The sequence below is a fragment of the Pimephales promelas genome, chromosome 1, assembly GCF_988280905.1.
Source record: "Pimephales promelas chromosome 1, fPimPro1.hap1.1, whole genome shotgun sequence".
In the NCBI taxonomy this organism is placed as follows: Eukaryota; Metazoa; Chordata; class Actinopteri; order Cypriniformes; family Leuciscidae; genus Pimephales; species Pimephales promelas.
This window is the reverse complement of record NC_142769.1, coordinates 36,898,043-36,922,192: the sequence shown is the minus strand read 5'-3', so window position 1 is coordinate 36,922,192 and position 24,150 is coordinate 36,898,043. Positions and strand designations below refer to the sequence as shown.

The window sequence follows — 24,150 nt, the reverse complement described above, 5'->3', positions numbered from 1 at the left end:
CTCGCGAGATTTACATACTTGTTTGATCCTTTGTGAATCCTGCCCCAATAATAATAATAATTATATATATATATATGAAGAGTTCAGATGCAAAAGCCTCTAAATGCCATTTGAAATTTTCCTCTTTAATGATGAATTAAATTTAAGTGAAATTACTGAACTTAAATATACAAGTTTGATAAAAATCATCATTAAAGAAGAAAATTTCAAATGGCATTTAGAGGCTTTTGCATCTGAACTCTTCATATATATATATATATATATATATATATATATATATGAAGAATCCTCTGCTTTTACTATTATTTATATATACAGTTCGACACAATGACTAGCCTATTATTTTGTCTTACTAAACTTAGCATAGCATCATAAAACATAATGTATAAAAAAATAACATCAAGTATTATAAATACATTACATATAGTTTTTATGTCTTACTCTTGAATCATTTTGCTCAGTGACCAAAGCATCAGCAACAGAGCGCATGCGCGAGAATTTCACGGCGAGAAGGTTACCATCTAAAATAAGGCAATCAGTATTCAAAGTCGACTCGTTCGAAAATGGCGGCACGAAAGCGAAGTATAGTCTGGTCATTTTTCCAAGCGGAGGATGAAAGAAGAGTGTTGTGTCTTCTCTGTATGAAGACGGTTTTGTATTTTGGTCACACAACTAACATGCTTCGCCATTTACGAACGAAACACCCGTCAGATTTTTCCTCGTTGGACAAAAGGAAGCCCGCGACAGATGCGGTGTCCAAACGCAACGACACTGGTTGCGTGGAAGGTATGCAAGGTTAAATTATTGTCTTTTAGTGTTTACTATTATGTACAATGTCCTGGTGTAACGTTACTATGATATGTCTATGATACAACTGCTTGTTTATGGAACTTAGAATTGACACCTCATATATTTTCTTTGGTTTGTGATGGTTTCCCTTCCATTTTGGCCTAACGTTACGTTTACATTTTGGCCTTACCTTTGCACGTGCTCATATCTTTCCACATGTGAGTCTAGGACCTAATTTAAAGGCGCTTTATCGCTCAAAAGTGTGCTCGTTGTGATTGTGCGATTCAGTATCGACTCTTAAGTAAGAACGGCTTCGTTTTACAGAGTCTGGTTGTCAAAGTGACGAGAGTTTCGCTTAGGCCATGGTTTTGGGTGGATGTCGCAACGACGCCATGTTGGGTTTTTTCTCAAACAATTGTCTATTATGTCGCTCAATGATAGAAGGCTAATTTAGCACATTTTATATGATGTCAAACGAATTTCCCCGACCGGAATCGATTCGATTCGACTCGTTCAGTCAAACGAATGAATCTTTTGAATCGTGTCGCTGATTTGGATCGGCAATATACGGTGCTTCGACTGAAAAAGCCACCCCGCCCCCTCCCGTTTATTATAAACGAGACAGAACTCTTTCTACGCGAGCGACACCATTCTGTGCGAAATATAAATTCGTATTATATACACGAATTAATAGTGATTGATAAATTTTAAATAATGTCATTTTTTAACATATAATTTGCATTGAGCATTATTTGATCCGAAATTGTCACGTGATGTGCTGTCACATCCCTGGATGGGCGCGCTTTTTTATTCAAAAACTGGTCATTGACTAAAGCCAAGATTGTTTCTATAAAATTATGTACTACACAAATGTAGTAATGGTTAGGAAATGCTTTGTGTACAACACCTGTTCATGTCAGCTGTGAACGTTATGTTCAATTATAATGTTCCGTTATGTTCAGACACCCCAGGACCAGGTGATCAACTACTAGATATCGATATACCCAGTTGACTGATTACATTAAGAATTCAAAAAAAAAAAAAAAAAAAAATCTGAAATATTATGCATACATTTTAGAACAGAAAATTGAACATTGGGTAAAACCAGGTTCAAAATGTATTTATTTTTAATTAAAGGTTTATCACTTGAAAATACTGTCAGTGCCCAGAATATATATATATATATATATATTATTTTTCCACAAATTCTTAGGGAAAATGTATATTATCAGGCAAATAATGTATGAACAAACCCCTCTTTTTAAAAAACTTTCAGAATATAGATAGGCATAAAACTTTAAATTTTGGTGTAAGTAAGTGCTACTGAATTGGAGATTTCTGACTCAAATTAGGGAAAAAAAAAACAAATTAGGGGGAAAAAACTATTTTGAGAGTACTAACGTACATTTAAAGTTTTAAAGATATGTAATTGAAATGTAAAGACACAAGTAGATTCAGTGCTATAAAATAAATGTATTTTTGGTGTTTTCTCTCCACTAGCCTGAAAAACAATATTAAAAGCAAAACAGCCCAATCTCAAAATTGACAGGTGGATGAAAAAACAACAATGTTTTTGCTTGTAGTGTCTCGCCTTAATAAACTTGAAATATATAGACTAGAAATTATATAAGGCCAAATAGTTGCAACAGTACCTCATAGGTCAATTGAAGACACTATTGTCCATGGTGTGAATGTGAGTGACTGTTTCCAACCCAAAAGCTCTGAAAGACCCGTCCAAATCATACGCTGCCAAAAGAATAATATGATGGAAAATTCTATTGTCATGATAAGCAAGGTGTATAAGTACAATTTATCTCCTAAAAACTATGATGTCAAGAGAACAATACAACAGGAAAATGAATCGAAAATAAGGCATGTCCAATAAAAGAAAATTAGCAGATGACAGAAATGTTTCTAACCAAACAGGTTGAAACTATTAAATCATGTCAAATAATAAACATGTGTGCTTTTGGTGTGATTTGCTTGTTGGATTCCCGGACGGGAGATTTCTCTGCAGAATCATGTATGATGTTAGCCTTGTTAAAACCAGACCATTCTCACTTGTAACTGAGTTATGGTCTGGCAAAGCATCACAGACAAATCCAGTGGGGCGTCACCAACGGATGTCGCGGGTAGACCAATCAGAGCGATGAAGGAGATGACGTATGCAGAGCGGCGGCCGGCAGATAAACATCTCAGAGTGTTGTCCTTTGCTCGGTTTTTAACAAAAAGGAAACGTTCAAATTGCCTAAAACAGACGCGATAACTGATTCGAACGAGTGATGTTCGACGGCGGCATCCATCTTTGTAATGTAGGCTACAGAATCTGCTTCAAAATCCCAGCGATGTCGTCATCGTGTAAAGCCCGCTCCAACGTTTCTGATTGGTGCCGCGATTCTGACAGATTGAAAATGGGCTTGAATAAGATCTTTGCCAGACTAACTTTCAGAGCAAATCTAAATTTGCCCAAAGTTGTCTGGGTTTTCCCAGGCTAATATAATGTAGCTTTTTTCACCAGGATTTCTGCTGTTGAACACTATTTGAAAAATTAAAAGGTTGATGTAATGTGGACTGATCGCTTCAACAAAAAAGTATATTCCATTGATTAACCACTTCTTAGCTCAGGGTAGGTCTGTCTTTGTTTGAAGTTGTTTAAATTATCATTAAAAATCCGTTCTCTTATGGAAAAAAATGAATGGGATTTTTAATTTTGGAACCCGACTTTTGCTCTCTAGTTAATTGTTACTTTTGTTGCACAACAACATTCTGTATGTCGTCATTGTGCTTTTTAAATAACCGATACAACTTCTTTTTTCTTCCTTTTTTTTCTGTGCCAAGTTACAGTGTTAATGGACGAGCAGCAGGTAGAGGTGGAGTCTGTGGGAGAAGATGGTGAAATGGACGGTGCCATCAAAGGGATCCTTCGTGCTGCTGCAGGAGAGGGGGCAGCGGAAGCAGAGGTGGCTGATGAGGAAGCCGAGGGGCCTGTTGATGAAGGGGAGGGGAAAGAAATACAAGAGGACGAGGCCCCAGGTAATACTCGCAAGTGGAGCTCCGTGTGGGTGCACTATCGAAAGCTTGGCCAGGAGCCACGAGCCCTGTGCTTGCTTTGCATGGAGAAGATCCAGCACCGGAGTAGCACAAGTAACCTTATTAGACATTTACAGCATAAGCATCCCAATGAGTTTGCACAACTCGAGGATCACCCACAAAAGCGGCCTAGCAAGCGTAAATCAGAAGATCCGAGCCGACTTGCTTCCTCTCCCACATTAGCGGGCGGGACTCCGACCAGATCACACATTGTGACACCTAAGCGTGATGTCCGTTTACCCTGCAGTACCAGCCTAGACAGATACTCAGGTATAGTTTGCATTTAACTCTTCTCATCAATATACACATTTACATTTTGTGTGAAAAGGATGTTGTGTCAGGGTTATTATAGTTAACTAGATGTAAAACCTTAAAAAAACAATAATTTAAAGGGTTAGTTTGGTGTTTTACACTTAAAGCCCTGTTTTAAGATAGTTTCTGATGAAATAGAACGGTTAAGATTGAAATTTGGACAAATGCTGCTGTCCAGAGAATTTTAGGTTTCTTTGTTAGCTAGCACCCCTCCACGATAAAACCTGTCGGAAAGCATCTATTGCAGCAATTTTTGTGAGAAACCTAAAATTCTCGGGACAGCAGCATTTGTCCAAATTTCAATCTTAACTGTTCTATTTCATCAGAAACGATCTTAAAACGGGGCTTTAAGTGTAAAATACAGAACTAACCCTTTAAAGGTGTAGTGTGTGTGTGATTTTTACCGACATCTAGAGGTTCGGTTGCGAGTTTGCGCTAAGGGCGACCTTCATAGAAGGGGGTGTCTGCAGTTATGTAGATATAAATTTCTCATTCTATGGTAATAAAAACATTACGGTTTATTAAGTTCTTTATACACCACTGAATACATAGTTATGGATGTCGTATTGCATTTCTGTTTTTGCACATTGCACCTTTGTCTGAAATAAGATATACAAATAAAATCTTTTTCATTTTTGGTATATCTTAATATTATATAGCTTATAAAATAGAAAGACAAACACAACACACACACCCACAAATATATATAAATTAAAAGTTTTGACATCACAATTGAAATGTTTCCCTCCTAGGAGCTAAGTGGTCTGAGGGTGTGCGGATATTGGAAAGAGAGCGGGAACTGACAGAGGCGTTGAGGCGTGTCCAACAGGAAGAGGGGCGGAGCATACAGCTGCAGAAAGAGTTACTGCAGCAGTTCCGTGAAATGGATACTGAGCGCCGAGTGCTTCAAAATCAGAAATGTGAACAAGAGCAGGAACATGCAAGGTTGCGGAAGGAAAGAGAAGACCTCCAGAAGGAGAAGGATGAACTCCAGGGGGAAAAAGAGGAGATGCAGAAAGAGAGAGAGGAGTTTCTGAAAGAGAAAGAGGAGCTAGAGAAACAGAAACAAGAACTGGACTCCTGGAAAAATGCTCATGCACAGGGACAAGCCTCTGGATTTTACAATTGTTGATATACTTTAGTATGTCTGTTTCACAAGGAAACCATGATTTCCTTTTTATGGAAATAGTTATTTCGTTACCCTTTTTATTTTTTACAAGATTGCTTTGGATTTGGGGAATGGGGTTGTGGGGAGTGGGGGAAATGCCAGGGATGTTGTATTTTCTTTAGCTAAATGAAAGTTTACCTTTACCTTCCAGGATTTCAAACACGTACGTACATGCATGCAAAATATAGATTTCCTACCATTAAATAGAGATTAATAATGAGAAGGCCTTTCATGTCAGAAAACTAGAAAAACAGTTTTCATTAGATCTACTCACATGCTGTATATATTCATGTATATATGAGTGTTAACACAAAAAAAGTTCATGTTCGCTCTGAAATCGACCAGTGTGTGAATGTATTCAAATGTGTTTTTGTACATTTATGCACTGGGAATAAAAAAGCTATTGGCAAATTTTCTTCTTCAGTCATTTTTTTTCTGTTCTGTTTTTTTCACTACCCTGGAGTTGACAACTTATATTTTATACTTTTAGAGCAGAGTTTCAGTTAGGTTTAATGTGAATGTTGACAAGATGGTGCAGCATTAATATTTATTGTAAAGAGAAGTCCAAAATAATTTGTTTTGACACCTTTGCATACTGTTTTCACTCTAACCCTGTTTTGGACATTTTACATAATTTTGAGTATTAAGGGATAGTTCACCCAAAAATTACTCACCCTCGTGACTTTTTCTCATTGTGAAGCATACAGCTTTTTTTTGTCCATACAGTGGAAGTTAGTGCTCACCAAAATTGATTTAAAATATATTTTTGTTTTCAGCAGGAGAAAGTCATACAGGTTTATATGAGCAATATGAACGTGAGTAAACGACCATTTTAATTGTAGTCAAAAATATAACTGTTTTGTAATTTAGTCTTTGCTTTAGAATGGCTAATTTTCAGCAGCAATAAAATTAGAAATTCATTAGGCTCATTTTCAGCAGCAATAAAATTAGAATTTTAATATATTGCTCCTCGTTCATATTAAAAAGAAAACGTGAAAATCGTGAATTATGGCCCTCACCACTTGCCGTAAAACCTCAACTGGTAATGATCACGTGATTTGTGTCAGTTACAACAGAGACAACGCACAGTGCGAACTGCAGAAATTCGACAGTCACAATATTTCCCCGGGGAGCATTTCCACACACCGCAACTAATTTGCCGTCGAAATGCTGAATTTCTGCCCTCAATGTGGGTCAAAGTTACAGCCTGCGTTCAAATTCTGTCCTTCATGTGGCGAGAGACTCCCAGAAGACACAACAGAAGCTGTAACTTCACAGCCACCCGAACCATATCCTGACTCTGTGCTTTCGTCTTTGAGCGCCATGGAAGGTAAATATGGGTTTAGTTCAACCTTATTTTATTTAAATATATTCGATAGGTTTCTGAAAGGACTACGACTCGCCGATCGAAGAGGCTGGTTAAATATAGTAAAGCTGACAGGCTAAGAAAACCAAATGCAGTAACGACGTCTTAAGTAGATTCATGTCATCGTCGATACTTAAATAAGTGCATAACATAATCTACAATAAAAAAAATATTCATTTGAATTCAGGTGACGTCATAGTCCAGATTTCCTTATGATGAACCAATTTGCATTTGAGTTGAGCAATGTTAATCTTAACTGTTTAGAGTTGTTTGGTAGTAGCATGGTTTCAAAGTGGGTTTGATGTTACGTTAATATCAACATGTAACTGAATGAACTTTTTTATCTGTTAACCAGAGATAAACTGTCTCTCTCAAAGTAATAAATAACCACGAGTTATTCAGCAAGGATGCATTAAATTGATCAAAACTGGGATTAAAGAAATGTATAATATGACAAAATATGTATCGTTCAAATAAATTCAACAGAACACCTTATTTTCTTTAAAGTAACCTGAAAAACAATTTCCACTAAAATATTAAGCTGCTCAACTGATTTGATAATCAGAAAAGTTTCTCGAGCTTCAAATAAGCATTATAGTTATTTCTGAAGAATCCTATGACATTGAAGACCGCTAAAAGTTAGGCTCTTTCTAAAATACTTTTAAAATATAATATGGTAAAATAGAAATGTTTTTTTAATTGTTGTAATATTTCACAATGTTTTTTTATTGCATTTTTCATCAAATAAATGTGGGTGTTTGTTGAGCATAATAGACTTAGTTTCAACAACATTAAAAAAATCTTCTCACCCCAAACTTTTAAATGGTAGTTTATGCATAATACACATACATTTATGTATATGTCATCTGACTGAGCCTCCTTTTTTGACTAACTGAGTAATTCACTTTTTTGTAGTAGTAGATTCTGCTGGAGACTCATCACAATCTGCACTGATTCGCCCACCTTTGCGTTCGACACGGCGAAAGACCTTGATTAGCACAGCTGTGGACTGTGTAGGTGTGTCTGAGTGTTTCTGTAGAAGAGACAAGGGCTTTGTAGACTTGCTATGATTTTTGTTAAAGATTACTGCTTTGTTTCAGATCAGAAGACTTTGCCGTCTTTGACATCTTCTCGAAAGCGAAAGACATCCCCCCTGGTTAAAGAGAAAGAAGTGACAAAGAAAGCATTGTCCTTAGTAACTCAAACCCCAGGTAGACGCACTATACTGTCAAATGCTAGACTATATAAAAAAGTATGTTTTATTATAGCCAAGTGTAATTAGAGCAGAATGTTCAAGTTATTTCACAGAGTAACCATAAAAAAAACTGTCATATTATTATTACTTGTATAGAAGTTTTCTGCTAAATGCAAATCAAAAGCGTTAAATGATTAAATGTTGCTGGATTTTGTGTGAAAGACTTTTGCTTTATTCCAGGTAAGAAGTCTTTGACATCTCCTGGGAAAGGAAAGGCATCCCCCCAGTTTAAAGAACAAGAGGAGGCGAAGCAAACTTTTTCAGTTACACTTCAAACCCCAGGTGAGATGCAGGGAAACTCTGGATGTAGTCTTTAAATGTAGATTTGGTGTCTTTTTATACCTTAGATCAATGTTTCCCAACCCTGCTCCTTGAGGCACACCAACAGTGCACATTTTAGCTGTGTCCCAATGTTCCGATTGCGCCACAGCCGCGCGACGAAGGCTGCCCTAATTCTAAGGCTGCACCCTCCGAAGGGCGCATTTGAAGGCCGATTGCGTCACCGCAGTGCGATGTAGGCTGTCCCAATTCAGTTATGCATCCTCCGAAGGCCGTACTCAAAGGCTGGTTGCGTCATCTCAGCGCGACGAAGGCTACACTGATTCAAAAGCGACGCCAAATTCACCCTTCGTTTCGCCGAGAAAGAGAGGATACATAAATGGATCCTACGCGGCCTATCCTAACCCATAAGTCATAAGTCATTGGTGACGAGAGCATTTTTTTTAAAGGGCGGCAGAATCGGTGGTGGACGGCAAATTCACATTTAAACGTAGAAGTATTGTTTTCATTAATCAAATAGCCAGACAAGCCAGTGTTAACAGCCAAAAGTTTTTTCTTCTTCTTTTTCATCAACTCATTCGTCACCATTGTGTGGCTTTATTTGTCTTGTGGAAACGCGAAAACGAAAAAATACATTTCTGTACATTATTATTCATAATTTATTATTTTATGCAACTTTAAATGTGTTAATAATTTTAAAATAAAATTCATGGCTCTGGACGTTGTTTATTTTTGTAATGGCATCTGAGTGTTTGCAAGGTTGATGCATTTAAACTATAGGATTGCCTATTTTAGTGTAGTTTAATTTAAAACATTGCATAGCAGTGTTGCTGTCCGTGAGGGGGAAAAGTAGGCTACTTCACATTTACGTGAATAGTCTATGAAGTAGGCTAGGCTGTGAAGTTCATTCCCCCACTGGTTATTTTGAAAATTAAAGTAACAAAATGTTGGTCTATTGTCACAATATTAACAAATTGTTGTTAACTACAGCTGCGTCCACATATCAAAGTGCGCACATGAAGCGCTTGAACCGGTCCATGGGAAATTGTTCTTGTCGATGACGAGCGGAGTAACGTTACCTTGCACTGTACTTTTTATATTCAATTGGTTTCAAATATTCAAATAGGGTTGACAAGCTGATATATTCACAATGGTCCATTTCTGTACACAGTAAAAAGCACTAGCCTATGACCTTTCACACAGACATCAAACGGAAAGTTTTTAATAAATAAGAGGTAAATAGGCTACCTATATAAATTAACGAAACTCAGCATATAAGGTAGGCTACTCACCTCACATGTCTGCTCCTATGGCCTCCAGTAAAATATAACAAAACAAAAAAAAGACAATATAGCCAATTCTGTCTCCATTGCTGTTTACTCAATTTTATTAAATGAATGATCAGGGTGGCAGCTGTAGGCTACTCTCGCACTGTTGCTTCACGTCAGGAGCGGTAATAGGGAACACCTGGTTGCGCAATTGGGAAATCCCACAAAGGCTACATGGTGCGTCCTTCGAAGGACTAATAGGCTGCATCCTTCGCAGTCCGCGGCCATACCGGTGACGACAGGAGTTCTGAAACCATGGCAGGCGACAATCCAGTGGACGGCGTCAAATTCACATTTAAATGTAAGTTTTTTGCTTTCATTCATTTAAATAGCTAGCTAGCGAAACCAGAATTAAAAGTCAAGAGTTTTTCTTTCTTTTAAACTTAATTTCAACTCGTTCATCACCATGCCTTCATTTGTCAGGAGGTTTGAGGCAAATCTGCTAATATTACAATAATTGTTTCAGGGAGTAAGGAGCAGACCGCGCAATTTATTAATCTGCGGTCTGAGAACGACCACCTGTTTACTGGGGCCAAAAACTTTGCCAGCGTGCCTTGGAGGTAAGACAACAACCTTTTTATAATATTTGCTGTAGTCTGTCTGTCTCACTTGTGTATTATAAGAAATTTCACTCGCCCTATGAAGCCGACCAAAAAAAAAAAAACCAAAAAAAAAAACGTATGTGATTGAACCTTATGTTCAATTTTAACTGCATTTGAGTATCCCGAAATATGTTTCTAAAGATTTGTCTTTATGTGTCATAGCTTGCAGTGTTAAAAATGCACTAATGCAATTACAATTACAGTCATTGCACCACATGTAAAAGCACCCTTCTGTTTTTTTTTTTATTTTATTTTTTTTTTTTTTTTAGGGGAATTCTGGAAGAAATGGGACTGCTGGGGAAGGCAACTCCCATGCAGGCCAAAAAAAAAATGGGACAACCTAAAAAAAAATACAAAGTAAGAAAGTTATTAGGACATTTTGCTTAAATTTATTATCCCCTCATTGGTGTTAACAGGCATGCTTTATTTGCTCTGCCTTAGGACTGCAAGTATGCAGGGACAGGAGAGGGAGTGAGTGGGGAAACCCACTGCTGAGACTTGGCCATGGTTTGTCCTAATGGATGAGGTGCTGGGACAGAGCTATTCCATCAACTCCCCTGTCCTCATTGCCTCCATCCCTGAGGACAGACCAGGGCTAAGTTCAGCAGTGGGTGCCCACGGTGAGGAGGAGGAGCCACCACCAGCATCAGCAGCACGGAGAAAGCGGGACTATGAGGAGGAATTCCTGCAGCTGATGAGGGAAGACATGGCTTTGCAGAGGGAGGCAGAGGAGAGGAGCAGGGAGTGGATGGACCGGTTGTTTGCTCTTCTTGAGTGGATGGTGGAGAAGCAGTAGGGTTTGTTTATTTATTTTAATATTTGTAAAATGAAAGTTAAGTTTTGTACAGTTTATGTTTGTAATGCAAGTTAAATAAAATTAGGGATTTCATTTATTTTTCAATTTGAACTAAGTTGTTTACAGTTTATTTAAATGATTTAATACAATTATTTTTGCTCCATTTCTGTGCATTGCTTTTTTTTTTTTAACAAATAACTTGATCTGTTGGGATATGAAATGAATAGAAATAGGTCAAGCCATTGTTTTTGTTTTTTTATGCCAGCAATTTGTGCAATATTTATTATGTGCAATTTGAGGGAAAAAAACAAACAATTGACATAACATTTTATAATGATTTTATACATAAATGTTTTAAAACTTATTACAACATAACTCATAAATATACTGACAACATATTTAAAATTAACAGTCCATAAAACAAGACTTCAGCTGAGCAGAGAGACCCTGGTGGTGCTGCGGGACCTGGGTGGGCTCCACAATATAGACCCTGGTAATGCCTCTCTATTTGTGGGACATCATCTAGGATGGGCTCCAGAGTGTTTGGCCGCATATTTCCACTGTCCATTGCATTGTCTACCAACAGGTTTGCAGGGCTGACTCAATCAACGGCTGCCATCTCACTGAGATCATTTTAAAAAGAATAAAATTAACTCGCATCCTCAAATCAAACCGTACAATATTTAAACATGTAAACCCATTCTATGGACATTCATTTTTTGTCTTGGGCATTATAGCTTTACAGTTCAATGACTTGCCTGTTACAAGTAGTCGTGGTTGGTGGGAACCTCCTCCAGGGCAGACACCTCTGAACACAACTGGTCTCGCTAGTCTGGAAAAAAATTAATTAATTAATTAATTTTTTTTGCAAATGTATTTTCAAGTCACTTTCATGAGGTACAAAGGTGTGGTGTACCTCCAGCGCTTTCAGGAAGATGGCCCTGAACATGGTCTTCATCATCCCAAAACCATGATCTATAATGGAGCGTGCCCTGGAATGATGAAGGTTAAAGCGATGGGGTCCCACTCCTCGTATTGGCTTCTTGTAGGGAGTGATGAGGGGGACCGGGTGTTGGAGACATGGGTACCCTCCGTCTGCGAGGATGAAGTACCCCGGAGGAGGGTACACTGACCTCCTGTACAGTGGGCTGTACCGGAGTACTCGTGCGTCATGCTGGCTGACCCGGGCCAGCCCACGTAGGTGTCAATGAAGCGGCCCTGATGGTCACAAACAGCCTGCAGGATGATGGACGGGAGCAGTTTCCTGTTCCTGTAGCACTGACCATCAGAGCCGCTTGGAGGCTTGATGCGGACATGGCAGCCGTCGATTGCTCCTGCAGTTTTCAAGAAAGCTTGGTGTCTGGCCAGCCCTGCAAACCCACAGCAAACTGCCTCAAGGTCTTCTGGGGTGTTGGGGAAGTGAATGACTTGGTGGCGAATGGCCACCACCTCCTCAGCGACCCGGTGGACAGTGGAACGAGGCATGTCAAACACTCTGGAGACGACCCTGTATGATGTACCACATGCCAGCCAGAAAAGAAATACCAGGGTCTCTATTGTGGAACCCCATCCGTGTTGGCGTTCACTCCTCAACAGGTCCAGCAGAACTCTCAGGGCCTCCCTGCTCAGCCGAAAATCAGGTCCTGTGTCACAGTCGTTGAAAAACCTGTCGAGCATTGGCACGCTCCGGTTTACCCTGCAGTACAGGGGTCTGGTCTGATTTAAGGAAAGAAGCAAGAGTTTTCGTAAACTACTTTTAGTATACTCTTAAAAGAGATTGAACCTTTTCTTGTTAGAGTGTAAGTAGGCTTTTAATGGCACATAATGGCTTTTAATGGGGAAATATAGTAGTTACATTCAAAACCTTACTTATGTACAAGTGTTATCTTGCATAGGCCTACTTGTACTTTAGATATCAAGAGTAAAAGTACATTTATTCTGTATAAAACCCTCATCAGGGTTTCTAGATACGATGTTGGTGCATTAATATTACTGCTGCGCTATGTGTATGTTATGTGTGTATGCAACTTATTAAAACACGTTACTGTCCTGTGTGAGAAAAAAAACCCTCATTACTTCACATTTGTACGTGAATAGCTACTTAATGAATGTACTTCTTGCTTATGCAGTCAACCACAGCTTATTTTTAAAATGATTTATTTCCACAATATTAAGGAATATCCTTCGAAGGACACAGCCTTCACATTGGGACAGCTTTTGGATGTCTCCCTTTTCTGACCCATTTCTGGTCTTGGAGTCTCTACTAACAAGCTGATGAGTTGATTCAGGTGTGATCGATTAGGAAGAGTTGGAAAATGTGTAGTGTTGGTGTGCCTCCAGGAACAGGGTTGGGAAACACTGCCTTAGATAACTAAAGCAGATTTTCTTGCTCGGTAATATGATAAATTGCAAATATGACCACATTATTATTAATTTTACACACTATTGTAAATGCATTTAAATTTATATTCGCAGATTTTTATTTGTATGCTGTGAAGTATTTTGTGTGTTGCATTATTTCAGATAAGATGCATTCGATGTCACCTCGGAAAAGTAAGGCTTCCCCCCAGGTTAAAGACGAGGCGGCAAAGCAGACGTCTTCAGTTATTCAAAGCCCATGTAAGATGCACTGTATAGAGGGAAAACTGCTAAATATACATGGAAAAATAATACATGATCTAAAAGTGATTACATCACGTGTCTTTATTGTGTTTCATACGAAATGGCCAAATAGCATCATATTGTTATTTGGGTTTTTAGCTAAATGCAAAGGCAGGAAGCGCGTGTGCACCGTGGAGCCGGTCCAGGAGGGTCTGGTGGTGTGTGACCAGTCAAGCAAAAAGTGGAAGCTGGTTGAACTTCTGTGGCAAACTGAATTCGATCTGACATATGCAGGTGAGATATTTGACTATCAACCCCTACGCTCCACATTATTGGAATTTGGGTCAATGTATCCATCTGAGCATCTTAAAATCATTTTATAATTTTTCCTCATATGGTTAAAACAAAGATACCAGCAATGCAATAAATGTTGCTTATGTATATAAATATTGTCTGTTTAATCTAGTGTGCCAGGCAAATCAGCAAGTAGACTCAAATGAATGCAAGTACATGTTGAGACTGGTGAGTGTTGTTCACATAATGTAGCCTGTGTGTGTTTGTGAGGAGGGCCCTGATAACTTAAGGTTGTCTTCCTCAGGGTGCTAAAGAAGGACACCTGTTCAATGAGCAGAACTTCCATCTGAGAGCAGCCAAACCTGACGCAGGTCAGCCATTTCAGAACTTGCAACAGATATATCAAAAACTAGAATAAGAATAATGTAACTATGCCACCTTAAAATAAAGTGTAAGCCTTCCTTTCTTTTCTTTTTTTTTGCCAATAGTGGAGAAATGGTTGAAATTGCACAAATTGGACTTCCTTGGGATTCCATCATGTGTAGGATTTGGTCTCCATGAATCATCTAGGTATGTGGATTTGTGTGAATCTCTACAGAAAATTGTATAGAATATTATGCTACACCACCATTAAAAAGTTTGAAAAAAAAAACTTGCATTAAATTGAATCTTTTATTTATCAAAGAATTAAAAAAAAAATTAAAAAGTGTCACGGTTTCCACAAAAATCTTAAGCAGCACAACCCTTTTTTTAACATTGATAATAATAAGAAATGTTTCTAAATGAAAAATGAACGCCAAATCAGCATATTAGAATGGTTTCTGAAGGATCATGTGACACTGAAGACTGAAGTGATGATACTGAAAATTCAGCTTTGCCATCACAGGAATACATAACTGTTTTCTTTTCTAATATATTTTAAAAGGTATTTTTAAATTGCAATAATATTTCACAATATTACTGTTTTGTATTTATGATTAAATAAGTGTAGCCTTAGTGAGCAAAAAATACTTAAAAAAATAAGAATATAAAATATATAATTAATATATATACGTTAATATAAAATATAATCACAGATGTCAATACATAGTGAGAAAAGCCTCCAAGCCTCCAATTTCAAGACATTACATTGTGGCAGACTAGTAAAAAAATTAATTTGCCATTACAAAAAATGGTTTAGAAGCCTATATATTGTTTCTTTTATTTCCATATAATCTAACACAGACTTAACATTGTCCTTTAGCCAACATAAATTAATTTGGCAATCGAGTTGTCAATTTGTCAGATGAAACAGTGGGAGATGTATTCACATTTTATTTTTATTTATTTATTTTTTATTTTTTATTTAACCTTTATTTAACCAGGTGAGCACATTGAGAACACATTCTCATTTACAATGGCGACCTGGCCAAAAAAAGCGTCGAGGTACAAAAAACATAAGTTACACATAAAATTACAAGACAAAGTAGTACATAATTAACATAGAAGATTAAGCATACACATACAGCACATTTCTGCACCCCATCTACTTTTTTTAATGTCAGTCTAAGTACACTTTGCATGCTTTGCATTTCACTGATATTCATTATCTTGTGTCATGAGTGCAGGGCAACCCATTGAAAGATTGTATGTAAAGATAAAACAGTTCAATACAAACAACCTCACTGTGGAATCTAATTGAATCCATACACACTACCCTGTAGGTTTTTAGTTTTTCCCAGCATAGGCAAACCACTGCAGACAGCCTTAGAGGAAGGCGCCGGCACTCTCTCTGAGAAAGCTGTTCTTCAGCTTGCACTACGACTAGTGAGTGTACCATTGAATGACTTTACTCTCAGATTTATTGCTAATATCCTAGCTATGCCATGAAACGGCAATATATATAGCATGTGTATGTGTTTTGTAGTTGGATTCACTTGAATTTGTCCATGAGAAGGAATATGCCCATGCAGACATCCATGCAGGAAATATTTACATCCACACTGACAGTGACACAGAGGTCAGTGAGCATGTCTCTTATGAACAGCTTCATATATCATTCAAACATTAAAGCGTTTGTTGTGTTTTGTAGGTTTTCTTGTCTGGCTTTGGTTATGCCTTTAGGTTTTGCCCTGGTGGAAAGCACGTGGAGTACCGACAGGGTAGCCGCACTGCTCACCAGGGTAACATCAACTTCATCAGCGTGGATTCTCACAAGGGAGCTGGTGAGCGTCAGTTGTTCATTGCATTATTTACATTATCCATGGCAGAAACGAGTTTAATTTGCATGTCTTTGGGTGTTTTGCAGGTCCTTCTTGTCGCAGTGACCTGCAGTCTCTGGGTTACTGTATGCTGTGTTGGCTGACAGGCTCACTACCCTGGAGTCACCTCTCTCATGCAAGCTCTATTGCTGCAGAGAAAGAGAGGTAAGCAAAACCACAAAATCACCTTGATTAGTGGCCAGTAGCATAAAAAGCTTAGACTAGTCTTAAAATCACAAAATTCACGATTTGGATCATTTAAAATTAATAATCATAAGGCCGAGAACAAATGCAGATTGTGTACCTGCTGCATTAATATAATGCAGGGAAAAAAAATACAAATGAGAAGACAACAGTCAAACCAGCTGAGAGTGCAAAATTAGCGGTCTTTGAAGACAAAGAGAATGAAAATCTTGTGAGTGGTCAGACAACAACACCTCGAACGATTGAGCCGGAAGATGATGACAACAGTGCGGTTGAATCTGGCGAACAGATCGCAATGATATAATATTGAGGGTTCTGAGTGTGAATTGGAGGGTTATTCTTTTAAAACACTGCAAAAAAGAAAATTAAAGAAACAGTATGTTGATAAAACGATTAAAGGAATTGATGTTCGGGTGGTGAGCCATACAGATACAGAAAGTGACAGTGAGGTCTTTTAATGTTGTATTTCAGATAGCTTACCTCTGAGTGGAGTTTTTAAAAGTGACAAAAACTGAAAGGAAAGTTAAAATTGAATTTCCGGATATATTGTAATTTATTGAGAAGGCAAAGACTTTGAGGAGTGAGGGCTGTTTCGCCGTCCAAGAAGTTTATCGGTTAAAAAAAGATAAAAAAAAAATAAATGCTCAATCAGAACAGCGAAAATAGTCCAAATGGTTAAGAGTTGTCTTCGTGTTTATTTTCTGGTGCATCTTTTCCTATTTATGGGAGTAGTACATTTTGCCTCCTTTAATATTAATGGAGTTAGAGAAAGATGGAAAAGATGTTTGAGTTAATGACACAGAAGAAGGTTGATGTTTTATTCACGCAAGAAACACATAGTGATTTATCAGTTGTTTCAGATTGGGCGATAGAGTTTGATGGGCTATCAGTTTTAAGTCATTCTATCTCTGTGGCGTGTCACCTCTTTTGTACCTAGCTCTTTTGAATGTGTCATCTACATACATATCTATACTTCCTTTAACTTAGTTACTCCTGAAACTTGCTTTTGCTGTGCTGTGAATATTGTTGGCTCTTGTATGAAGAATTGCTTGTGATGTTAATTTATAAATCACTTCGAAATAAAAGCATCTCGGTGACTAAATTAAAAAAAGAAGGTTGCTAGTTTGATCCCCACAAGGAAAGAGCCATGAGCTACAGTATCACCGGCTCTGGACAAGGTGCTTTACTCCAGATGTATTTAGACACTTTAGATACAAACGTCTGATAAATTACTATTTTATCTAAATCTATATCACATGCACTTGGAATTAAAAAAGGAACACAATTTCCGTGAATGAAAACCTAGCGCTTTACAGAGGAAAGGCTGCAGTTATGTCAATGTTCTTCTATGTGCAATATGTTTTCTGCCTGCCTACAGGTGTATGTCTGATATCAATGGACTTCTGAGTTGCTGCTACAAACAGAAGAAAGCTTCAAGTGAGCATTCATTTTTTTCTATTTTAATCATCCTCGTGTGTTTAATACCAGACAGTGAAGGTTTGTGTGTATTGTAATGTGTTTTTGTGCAATTTAGGTGCATTACAAGAATACCTGTCTACTGTAATGACCCTGCAGTATACAGAGAAACCAGATTATACACTTCTGAAAGCTGGACTTAGTGAGAGTTTACAGAAAATGGGTGGGAGTCTGAAGGAATCACTGGATCTGTAGGTAACAAGTATTCCCATATTTAAACAGCTACTACAGGATTATTATGGGTGTCACATTTTTAGTCCTCATTACTGGGAAGTTTACAGTTGTAATTACAATTTAAAGATGCGTTCATGCATTCATGCTGACAGCCAGCTAGGTATCTGAAATCTCTAAATTTTTTCTTTCTTCTTTTTTCACAGTTGAAACCACAATGAGAAGAGCTAATAGGTGTGGAATGTTGGCTTTAATTATTTTATGGAATGTTTAAGAAAGCTTTTATGTTTTTAAAAGCAACTTTTATTGTGGTTTTTACAATTGTATTACTGTGCAAAGTTTGCTTGCTTGTTTGCTATCATAGATGAGTTTTAATCACTGATTTATTTCATCATTGTCTTTTTTTTTTACATTTTGCAATAAAAATAACCAATGTTTAGTTGTAAGGGTAACTTCAAGGTTTTTTAAATATATATATATATATATATATATTGCATTTCAATCCATCAATGTCAAATTTACTGGGAGAAAGTCATGTTCATGTTATAAGTGAAATATTTTTCACATTTGTTGTCAGGTTTTCATAAATTGTATCGTACATTGCTTACAAAAATAAACAGCAGTACACAAAAGCTTTTTATTTTTGATCATTACGCAGAAATACCGCAAGGTGGCACCAACGATTCGAATCTACATGATTGTAACGGAACCCAAATCGCCTGGTCTAATTTTCTACACGGAACGAAAATAAAGCATCAATGTAGATATGAGGGGCGCGAAGATTTTACTCTTTGAATTATTTTATTACATTTACACTAGTGGACAGTTACAGATACACGAGTTTAGCAATGAATCCACCCAAGATAAAACGTCGCCGAATGGCCGATCTGGAGCCGTGGATCGAGAAACTCATACAAAACTACGGCCAAAGCCAGCCTGAAACGATTGTAAAAGCAAACGTTGTCGGCGTAAGTAGTTTTTTTTATGTGTGATCACAAATGTAGATCTTTAGATGTCGTGTCAGTACTAAAGTGCGGGTGTGTGTTTAACTGTTAGGTGTGTGATATATCAGACTCGCAGCGGACGGAGCTCACAGATGCCTGTATGCTGTTCATGTCCGATGGGAGCGCAGTCATTCCCGCGGTGTTGAGCGAAGCCGCATGGGAGCGTCTGCAGGAGTAAGGGACCTATTAATCCTCTGTTATGACACTACTCACTACACACCTGAGCCCCTGTTTTTTTATACAACTCATCAACCAATGAAAATCATGCTGAAATAAGTTCAAGTTTAGGGTTCTCATCTTCTGCATGTAGCATATTAACTGTTGCCTTGATTTTTTTTGTAATTGCATAGGTAAATATTAGAGATCAGCAGACACTACTTTAAGTCTCAGTGTAATGATAGTAAATAAATCCAACAAAAAAATACAGTGTCCGTTTTGTTCTCTCTTTCTTCAGATTGGAGGAGATGGAGACCTTTACAAGCCTGCACAATGCTATTGTATATTTACGCAGCTTTGAGCTGCACTTCGACATGAACCCTGATCTGGTATGTTATATGTCCATCTTTTGGTTCCAACCTCTAAACATTTTCCTTTTGATTGCTGATGCTTTGGCATGCTCCAGGCCATGCAGTTCTTGGATAGAGAAACTAGAGGGATATACTGATATATTTTGCGTAAACATGGCTTATATTATTCATTCCTGTCCGTTCTAGAAAAGTCATGTAAATTAATGTAATATTAATGGTGATTGAATAATGCACATTAAAACAATAACTGATGTTACCAACTTAAGAGTTTTATTGAATGTTGGCTTGTTGATTTAAAACAAAGAAATTAGAAATCTTTATGTATTAGATGTTTACATGTTTCCTCTTCTTCTTTTTTTTAGGCATCTTGCCAGTTTTACTTGAAAGTCAGTGAAATGAACACCTTAGGCATCGCTTCAAAGCGCCAACAACCCCCTAGCTGGCAAGTCACTGATCTTTCTGAGCATGTGCAATGATGTGTCCTAACTGCTCTAAATCATCGTCATTTATTTAGCTATTAATCTCTCATAGTCTTTCATTATCTTTCAGTACAACTCTCTCTTCAGTCAGAGATCAGATCAAAAAGACATGGAGGTGTGTTGACCTTGTTTAAAGCATGCTTGAACACGTACATGTTACACAGAACTGCAGTGTGTTTTTAGATTGTGTTTAACAGTTAGTGTTAATTGTATTGCTCTCTTTCAGATCCCACAGGGAGGGTTCTGTAAGTTCATCCTCTGGTAGGTGTCAAACACATTTTCTCTTTGTCTTTCTTCGAATAGCTTGCATATGCTCACACCTCTTGCACTGAACTCTAAATGCTTGTAATTTGGATTCTTAATTCATGAAGAAAACACATGCTGCTTCACAGAAACGATAAAAATGTACCTAATTTCTCAGGGGTCTCGCTCTCATCTATATTGGAGGTTTGGCACAATGACATAATAATAAATATTCTGAGTGATGCAATCGAGAAAATATCCATGTCTACAACATATTGTCCAAGTGTGGCGACACCAACTCACTGGCACCGAGAGAGACTTCACTGGAGGGTAAGGCTGCTTCCTTGGAAACTTAAAGGCACCAGCTGTTGACCAGACAAATTTTCATTGCGTGTGTATGTGTTTTTTTTTCCAGGGACAGGAGCAGTTCATTGTCCCTGTGCCTTTTCTTCTCATCCCGGAGGAACAGAGGGAGCTGATAGCAGCTGATCCCAGTACTGTCTGCTGCCTAATTAATTGCTTTTTGCATGACAACCCTTTGGGCATTCAACCAGATTTTACCATGCATGTGGTGCACTATGTGTACTATGTGTTTTTGTCTTGTGTACGTGCAGGTGCAGGTAGTGAGAGTGAGACATCAAATGTTTTGGCCCCGCCCCCTGAAGAATCGCATCCAACCAGCATTTCGATTGCAAACCAAACAGTGGCCACTCAGGACAATATAAGTGCCTCATGTCCAGATGACGGACAGTCTACTCTGATGCACACAAGACCAGGTGAGATTTTACAAAAGAAAGTCAGTGCTGTTCCGGGTAGATGATTTGTTATTAAACTCATCCCTCCTTCTCCCAGAGGTTTTGTTTGGTACAGGGGAGCTGTCTAGGGATGGAGAGAGCCCATGGGATATGTACACACAAGAGCCAGCTCTGTTAGGTAGACGTTCCACTTCAGACTCAAATGGTAATTTCCTCTTTATACAAATGTTTAACATACACAGAATAATAGGAAATCAATTTAATAGTGAAATAACTAACCAGGCTGATAATATCACTGAACATAAACAACATGCACTTCAGGACCTTTTTTTTAATTTTATGTTAAAAACGGCACTTGCGGTATGTAAAATCATACTCATTGCCTTCATTCTACCTTTGAATCCTTTCATCTGGGCATAGACTCAATATTCCTTAGGCGAGAAGAAATATATACTAAAATTCATTGTTCCTATGGTAGTGATTTATTTTAAACTGCACTATTTTATTAATTGAAGTCGATTTATTCTTTTTTTGCCTATTGTGACGAATATCTGAGTGAAACAGCTTCTCAAACAAGAAAAATGTAGGGCAGGACTTGATTTCGTCCAACAGGAATTAATTGGATCATTGTGTTTTACATGTGAGTGACAGATTGTCCCGCCCTCGTCATTAAAGAAGAGATGACGCTGCATAGGGGAGGGGACGTTATTTTGTTTAAATTTTATTTAAGCACATCGGATGTGCTTGGATAAATCAATTCTAATAAATACTGCAATATTCCATAAAAAAATAATTATCAAATTTGCTTGTCAAGGAATTATGTAGTTCATTTTATTGAATTCTATTTTTGTGCTAATGTGTAAATTTATGTGGATTTATTATTGGATAATACCAGTGTAATTTCTGCTCTGTGACAAACAGAACTTAACTTATTTTTGTGCAGAGACAGACCCAGAGCTGGAAAGTCAATCGCTTTTAAGGGAAGTCCCCTCGTTGCCCATAGCAACAAGCACCCAAAACCAGTTCTCGAAGCAGAACTCAGGAGGGATGTCAGTAGACGGCATTACACTCAGTCAGAGACCCAAGCCGACCCAGTTTAGTCCATCCCTCTCGAGCGATAAGTCCATCAGAGACCCTAGTCAGGAGCATGACAGAGAACGTGCAGTGAGTCCTCCCTCGTGGCTAGTCCATAATACAGCCCCACCCTCTGAACAGAGGCCCCTAGTGTCTCCAGACGCCAGCCAAAACCCCTCAGCGTCTCCACCCACCAAAGACACCAAAGTGAGTGTAAATGGTATTAATGATATGTTGCTGTATTTTTGCATAATATGATATGGTTAATGCTTTTAATGATCCCAATTTACTGTGTATTGCATCAGAAATGTTGCTAAATTGTTTCAACTTCTCTGTTTCAGATGCACTCGGATGGAATGCCTTTTTCCTATTTGTATTGTCCACAGCCTCAGGTTACCACGGCCCTCGCCCAATTCCAGTGAGTGTGACATGAGACATAATGATTATAATATGTTTTTTATGTGATGGGCAATGATCCAAGAACTTTGTCTTGCTCTGTAGTACAGTAAAAAAATAAAGTGTATATATATATATATATATATATAAGTATATAAATACATACATACATTTACATACATGCATTATTAGGAATAATCCTTTCAAAATAGAAATACATTATAAATGATAAAATTATAATTTTATAAAATTTAAATTATAAAATATCAAAATAGAAATACTGTGTTTGAGCCCCTTTCGCCAGAACTGCCTTAATTCAACGTGGCATTGATTCAACAAGGTGCTGAAAGCATTCTTTAGAAATGTTGGCCCATGCTGATAGGATAGCATCTTCCAGTTGATGGAGATTTGTGGGATGCGCATCCAGGGCACGAAGTTCCCGTTCCCGTTCTATGTATATATGATTTATTATACTTGATATCTGAAGGATCATGTAACACTACGTGTTACATGATCCTTCAGATATCATGTATATCAAAATGGCTGGTAAAATTCAGCTTTGTCATCACAGCAATAAATTACATTTTATAAAATATCAAAATAGAAAATAGTTCATTAAAATTGTTATATTCACAATTTTACTGTTTTAATGCCTTAAGTATTTGATCTAAAACCTTTAGATCAAGATTGGGGGAAGCAATCTAGTGTTTCGACCTCTTTTGACCTCTAGTGCACCTGTAGGAAATCTGAACTGAGCATTAGCTAGACAGTGGTTGCAGCAGTACAGTATGCAGAGTAAAACCGAAAGCTCTAATATTTCAGCGTTTTCTTAAGCACTGTTACCCTTTTGATCTAAGATGTATTTGTTAGTTTCTATCTGTGTGTGTGTGTGTGTGTGTGTGTGTGTGTGTGTCTAGGATCCCAGGGCATCTCATACAGTGGGCAGTGCGTTATCTGGGGACCTCTGACTGTGCAGATGTCAACGCTAAAGCTGGTTCATAAGCAATTACCCGTTACCTCAAATGACACGATGCTAGTTTTTTTTTGTTGTTGTACAAAACAGGGTTTTTTTGTATTTAAATATTGGATGTAATCCAAAAAAAAAAAAAAAAAAAAAAGATCCCCCCCCCCCATAAAACCATTTGTCAATGTATGCTTCTGTCCAAGTGTAAGTTAATTTAGTGGTGTCAATTGTAATAAATGTTAATATTCAAATACTATGATGACCTGTGTCGGTTTGTATAATTTAATCACAATTGTACTTATGTAACCATGTTTATCTCTTTTAAGCCATGGTCTTAATGCCTTTTACCAAGCTGAAACTTTGTGGCAGATTTATTACAAAGAAATTAATGGTGGGCCTGCTGCCAAATTGAAAGACACAAAATTGCAAAATAAAATAAGGATTGTGATTTGTTTCACACAATGATGGTTAATTCTAAAAAAAGATGACCTGTTGGTCAAATAAATGTCATTACACAAAAAGGATCAATGAATATGTACAACCTACATCTGTGATAGTAACGGTGAATCAATGTCACTGAATACTGGAAAAGAAAATGTCATTATGTCACAGGTAGTCAAACATGCCCTTATTATTATTACTTAAGTGTTTTCATTGTTAAAAAGATATGAATCACATTGTAGCCAGCCAATGTTTAAAACATAAAAGCAGCTCATAAGCTTATGCATAGATCGTTT

General features: G+C 37.6%; 3 protein-coding genes across 8 annotated transcripts; all 3 read left to right on the top strand.

Annotated features, from left to right (window-relative positions):
• Nucleotides 1-493: 493 nt before the first annotated feature.
• Nucleotides 494-5,782, top strand: LOC120473162 (uncharacterized). Of its 2 annotated transcripts, none has more exons than XM_089129586.1 (3): nucleotides 494-786; nucleotides 3,634-4,149; nucleotides 4,944-5,782. In XM_089129586.1, the coding sequence occupies exons 1-3, from the start codon at nucleotides 564-566 to the stop codon at nucleotides 5,321-5,323; spliced, it is 1,119 nt and encodes a 372-aa protein (XP_088985712.1). In that variant the 5' UTR covers nucleotides 494-563; the 3' UTR covers nucleotides 5,324-5,782. The 2 variants fall into 2 exon arrangements, with proteins under 2 accessions (XP_088985712.1, XP_039518797.2); XM_039662863.2 differs by having other exon boundaries at nucleotides 496-786; nucleotides 3,628-4,149.
• A 622-nt stretch (nucleotides 5,783-6,404) lies between these two features.
• Nucleotides 6,405-18,736, top strand: vrk3 (VRK serine/threonine kinase 3). Of its 4 annotated transcripts, none has more exons than XM_039662893.2 (16): nucleotides 6,405-6,689; nucleotides 7,641-7,742; nucleotides 7,826-7,936; nucleotides 8,161-8,262; nucleotides 13,509-13,604; nucleotides 13,746-13,880; nucleotides 14,053-14,108; nucleotides 14,185-14,251; nucleotides 14,369-14,450; nucleotides 15,584-15,686; nucleotides 15,787-15,879; nucleotides 15,952-16,084; nucleotides 16,168-16,285; nucleotides 17,703-17,761; nucleotides 17,859-17,991; nucleotides 18,178-18,736. In XM_039662893.2, the coding sequence occupies exons 1-16, from the start codon at nucleotides 6,527-6,529 to the stop codon at nucleotides 18,179-18,181; spliced, it is 1,557 nt and encodes a 518-aa protein (XP_039518827.2). In that variant the 5' UTR covers nucleotides 6,405-6,526; the 3' UTR covers nucleotides 18,182-18,736. The 4 variants fall into 4 exon arrangements, with proteins under 4 accessions (XP_039518827.2, XP_039518826.2, XP_039518828.2 ...); XM_039662892.2 differs by having other exon boundaries at nucleotides 17,859-17,995; XM_039662894.2 differs by having other exon boundaries at nucleotides 6,406-6,689; nucleotides 7,644-7,742; nucleotides 17,859-17,995.
• Nucleotides 18,737-18,802: 66 nt separating this feature from the next.
• On the top strand, nucleotides 18,803-23,666 carry acd (ACD shelterin complex subunit and telomerase recruitment factor). Of its 2 annotated transcripts, none has more exons than XM_039662899.2 (13): nucleotides 18,803-18,939; nucleotides 19,044-19,149; nucleotides 19,430-19,520; nucleotides 19,865-19,944; nucleotides 20,052-20,096; nucleotides 20,208-20,242; nucleotides 20,403-20,554; nucleotides 20,640-20,718; nucleotides 20,839-21,000; nucleotides 21,077-21,184; nucleotides 21,923-22,260; nucleotides 22,395-22,471; nucleotides 23,367-23,666. In XM_039662899.2, exons 2-13 carry the CDS (start codon nucleotides 19,076-19,078, stop codon nucleotides 23,449-23,451), a joined length of 1,326 nt encoding a protein of 441 aa, XP_039518833.2. In that variant the 5' UTR covers nucleotides 18,803-18,939; nucleotides 19,044-19,075; the 3' UTR covers nucleotides 23,452-23,666. The 2 variants fall into 2 exon arrangements, with proteins under 2 accessions (XP_039518833.2, XP_039518830.2); XM_039662896.2 differs by having other exon boundaries at nucleotides 18,807-18,939; nucleotides 19,028-19,149.
• Nucleotides 23,667-24,150: the final 484 nt, after the last annotated feature.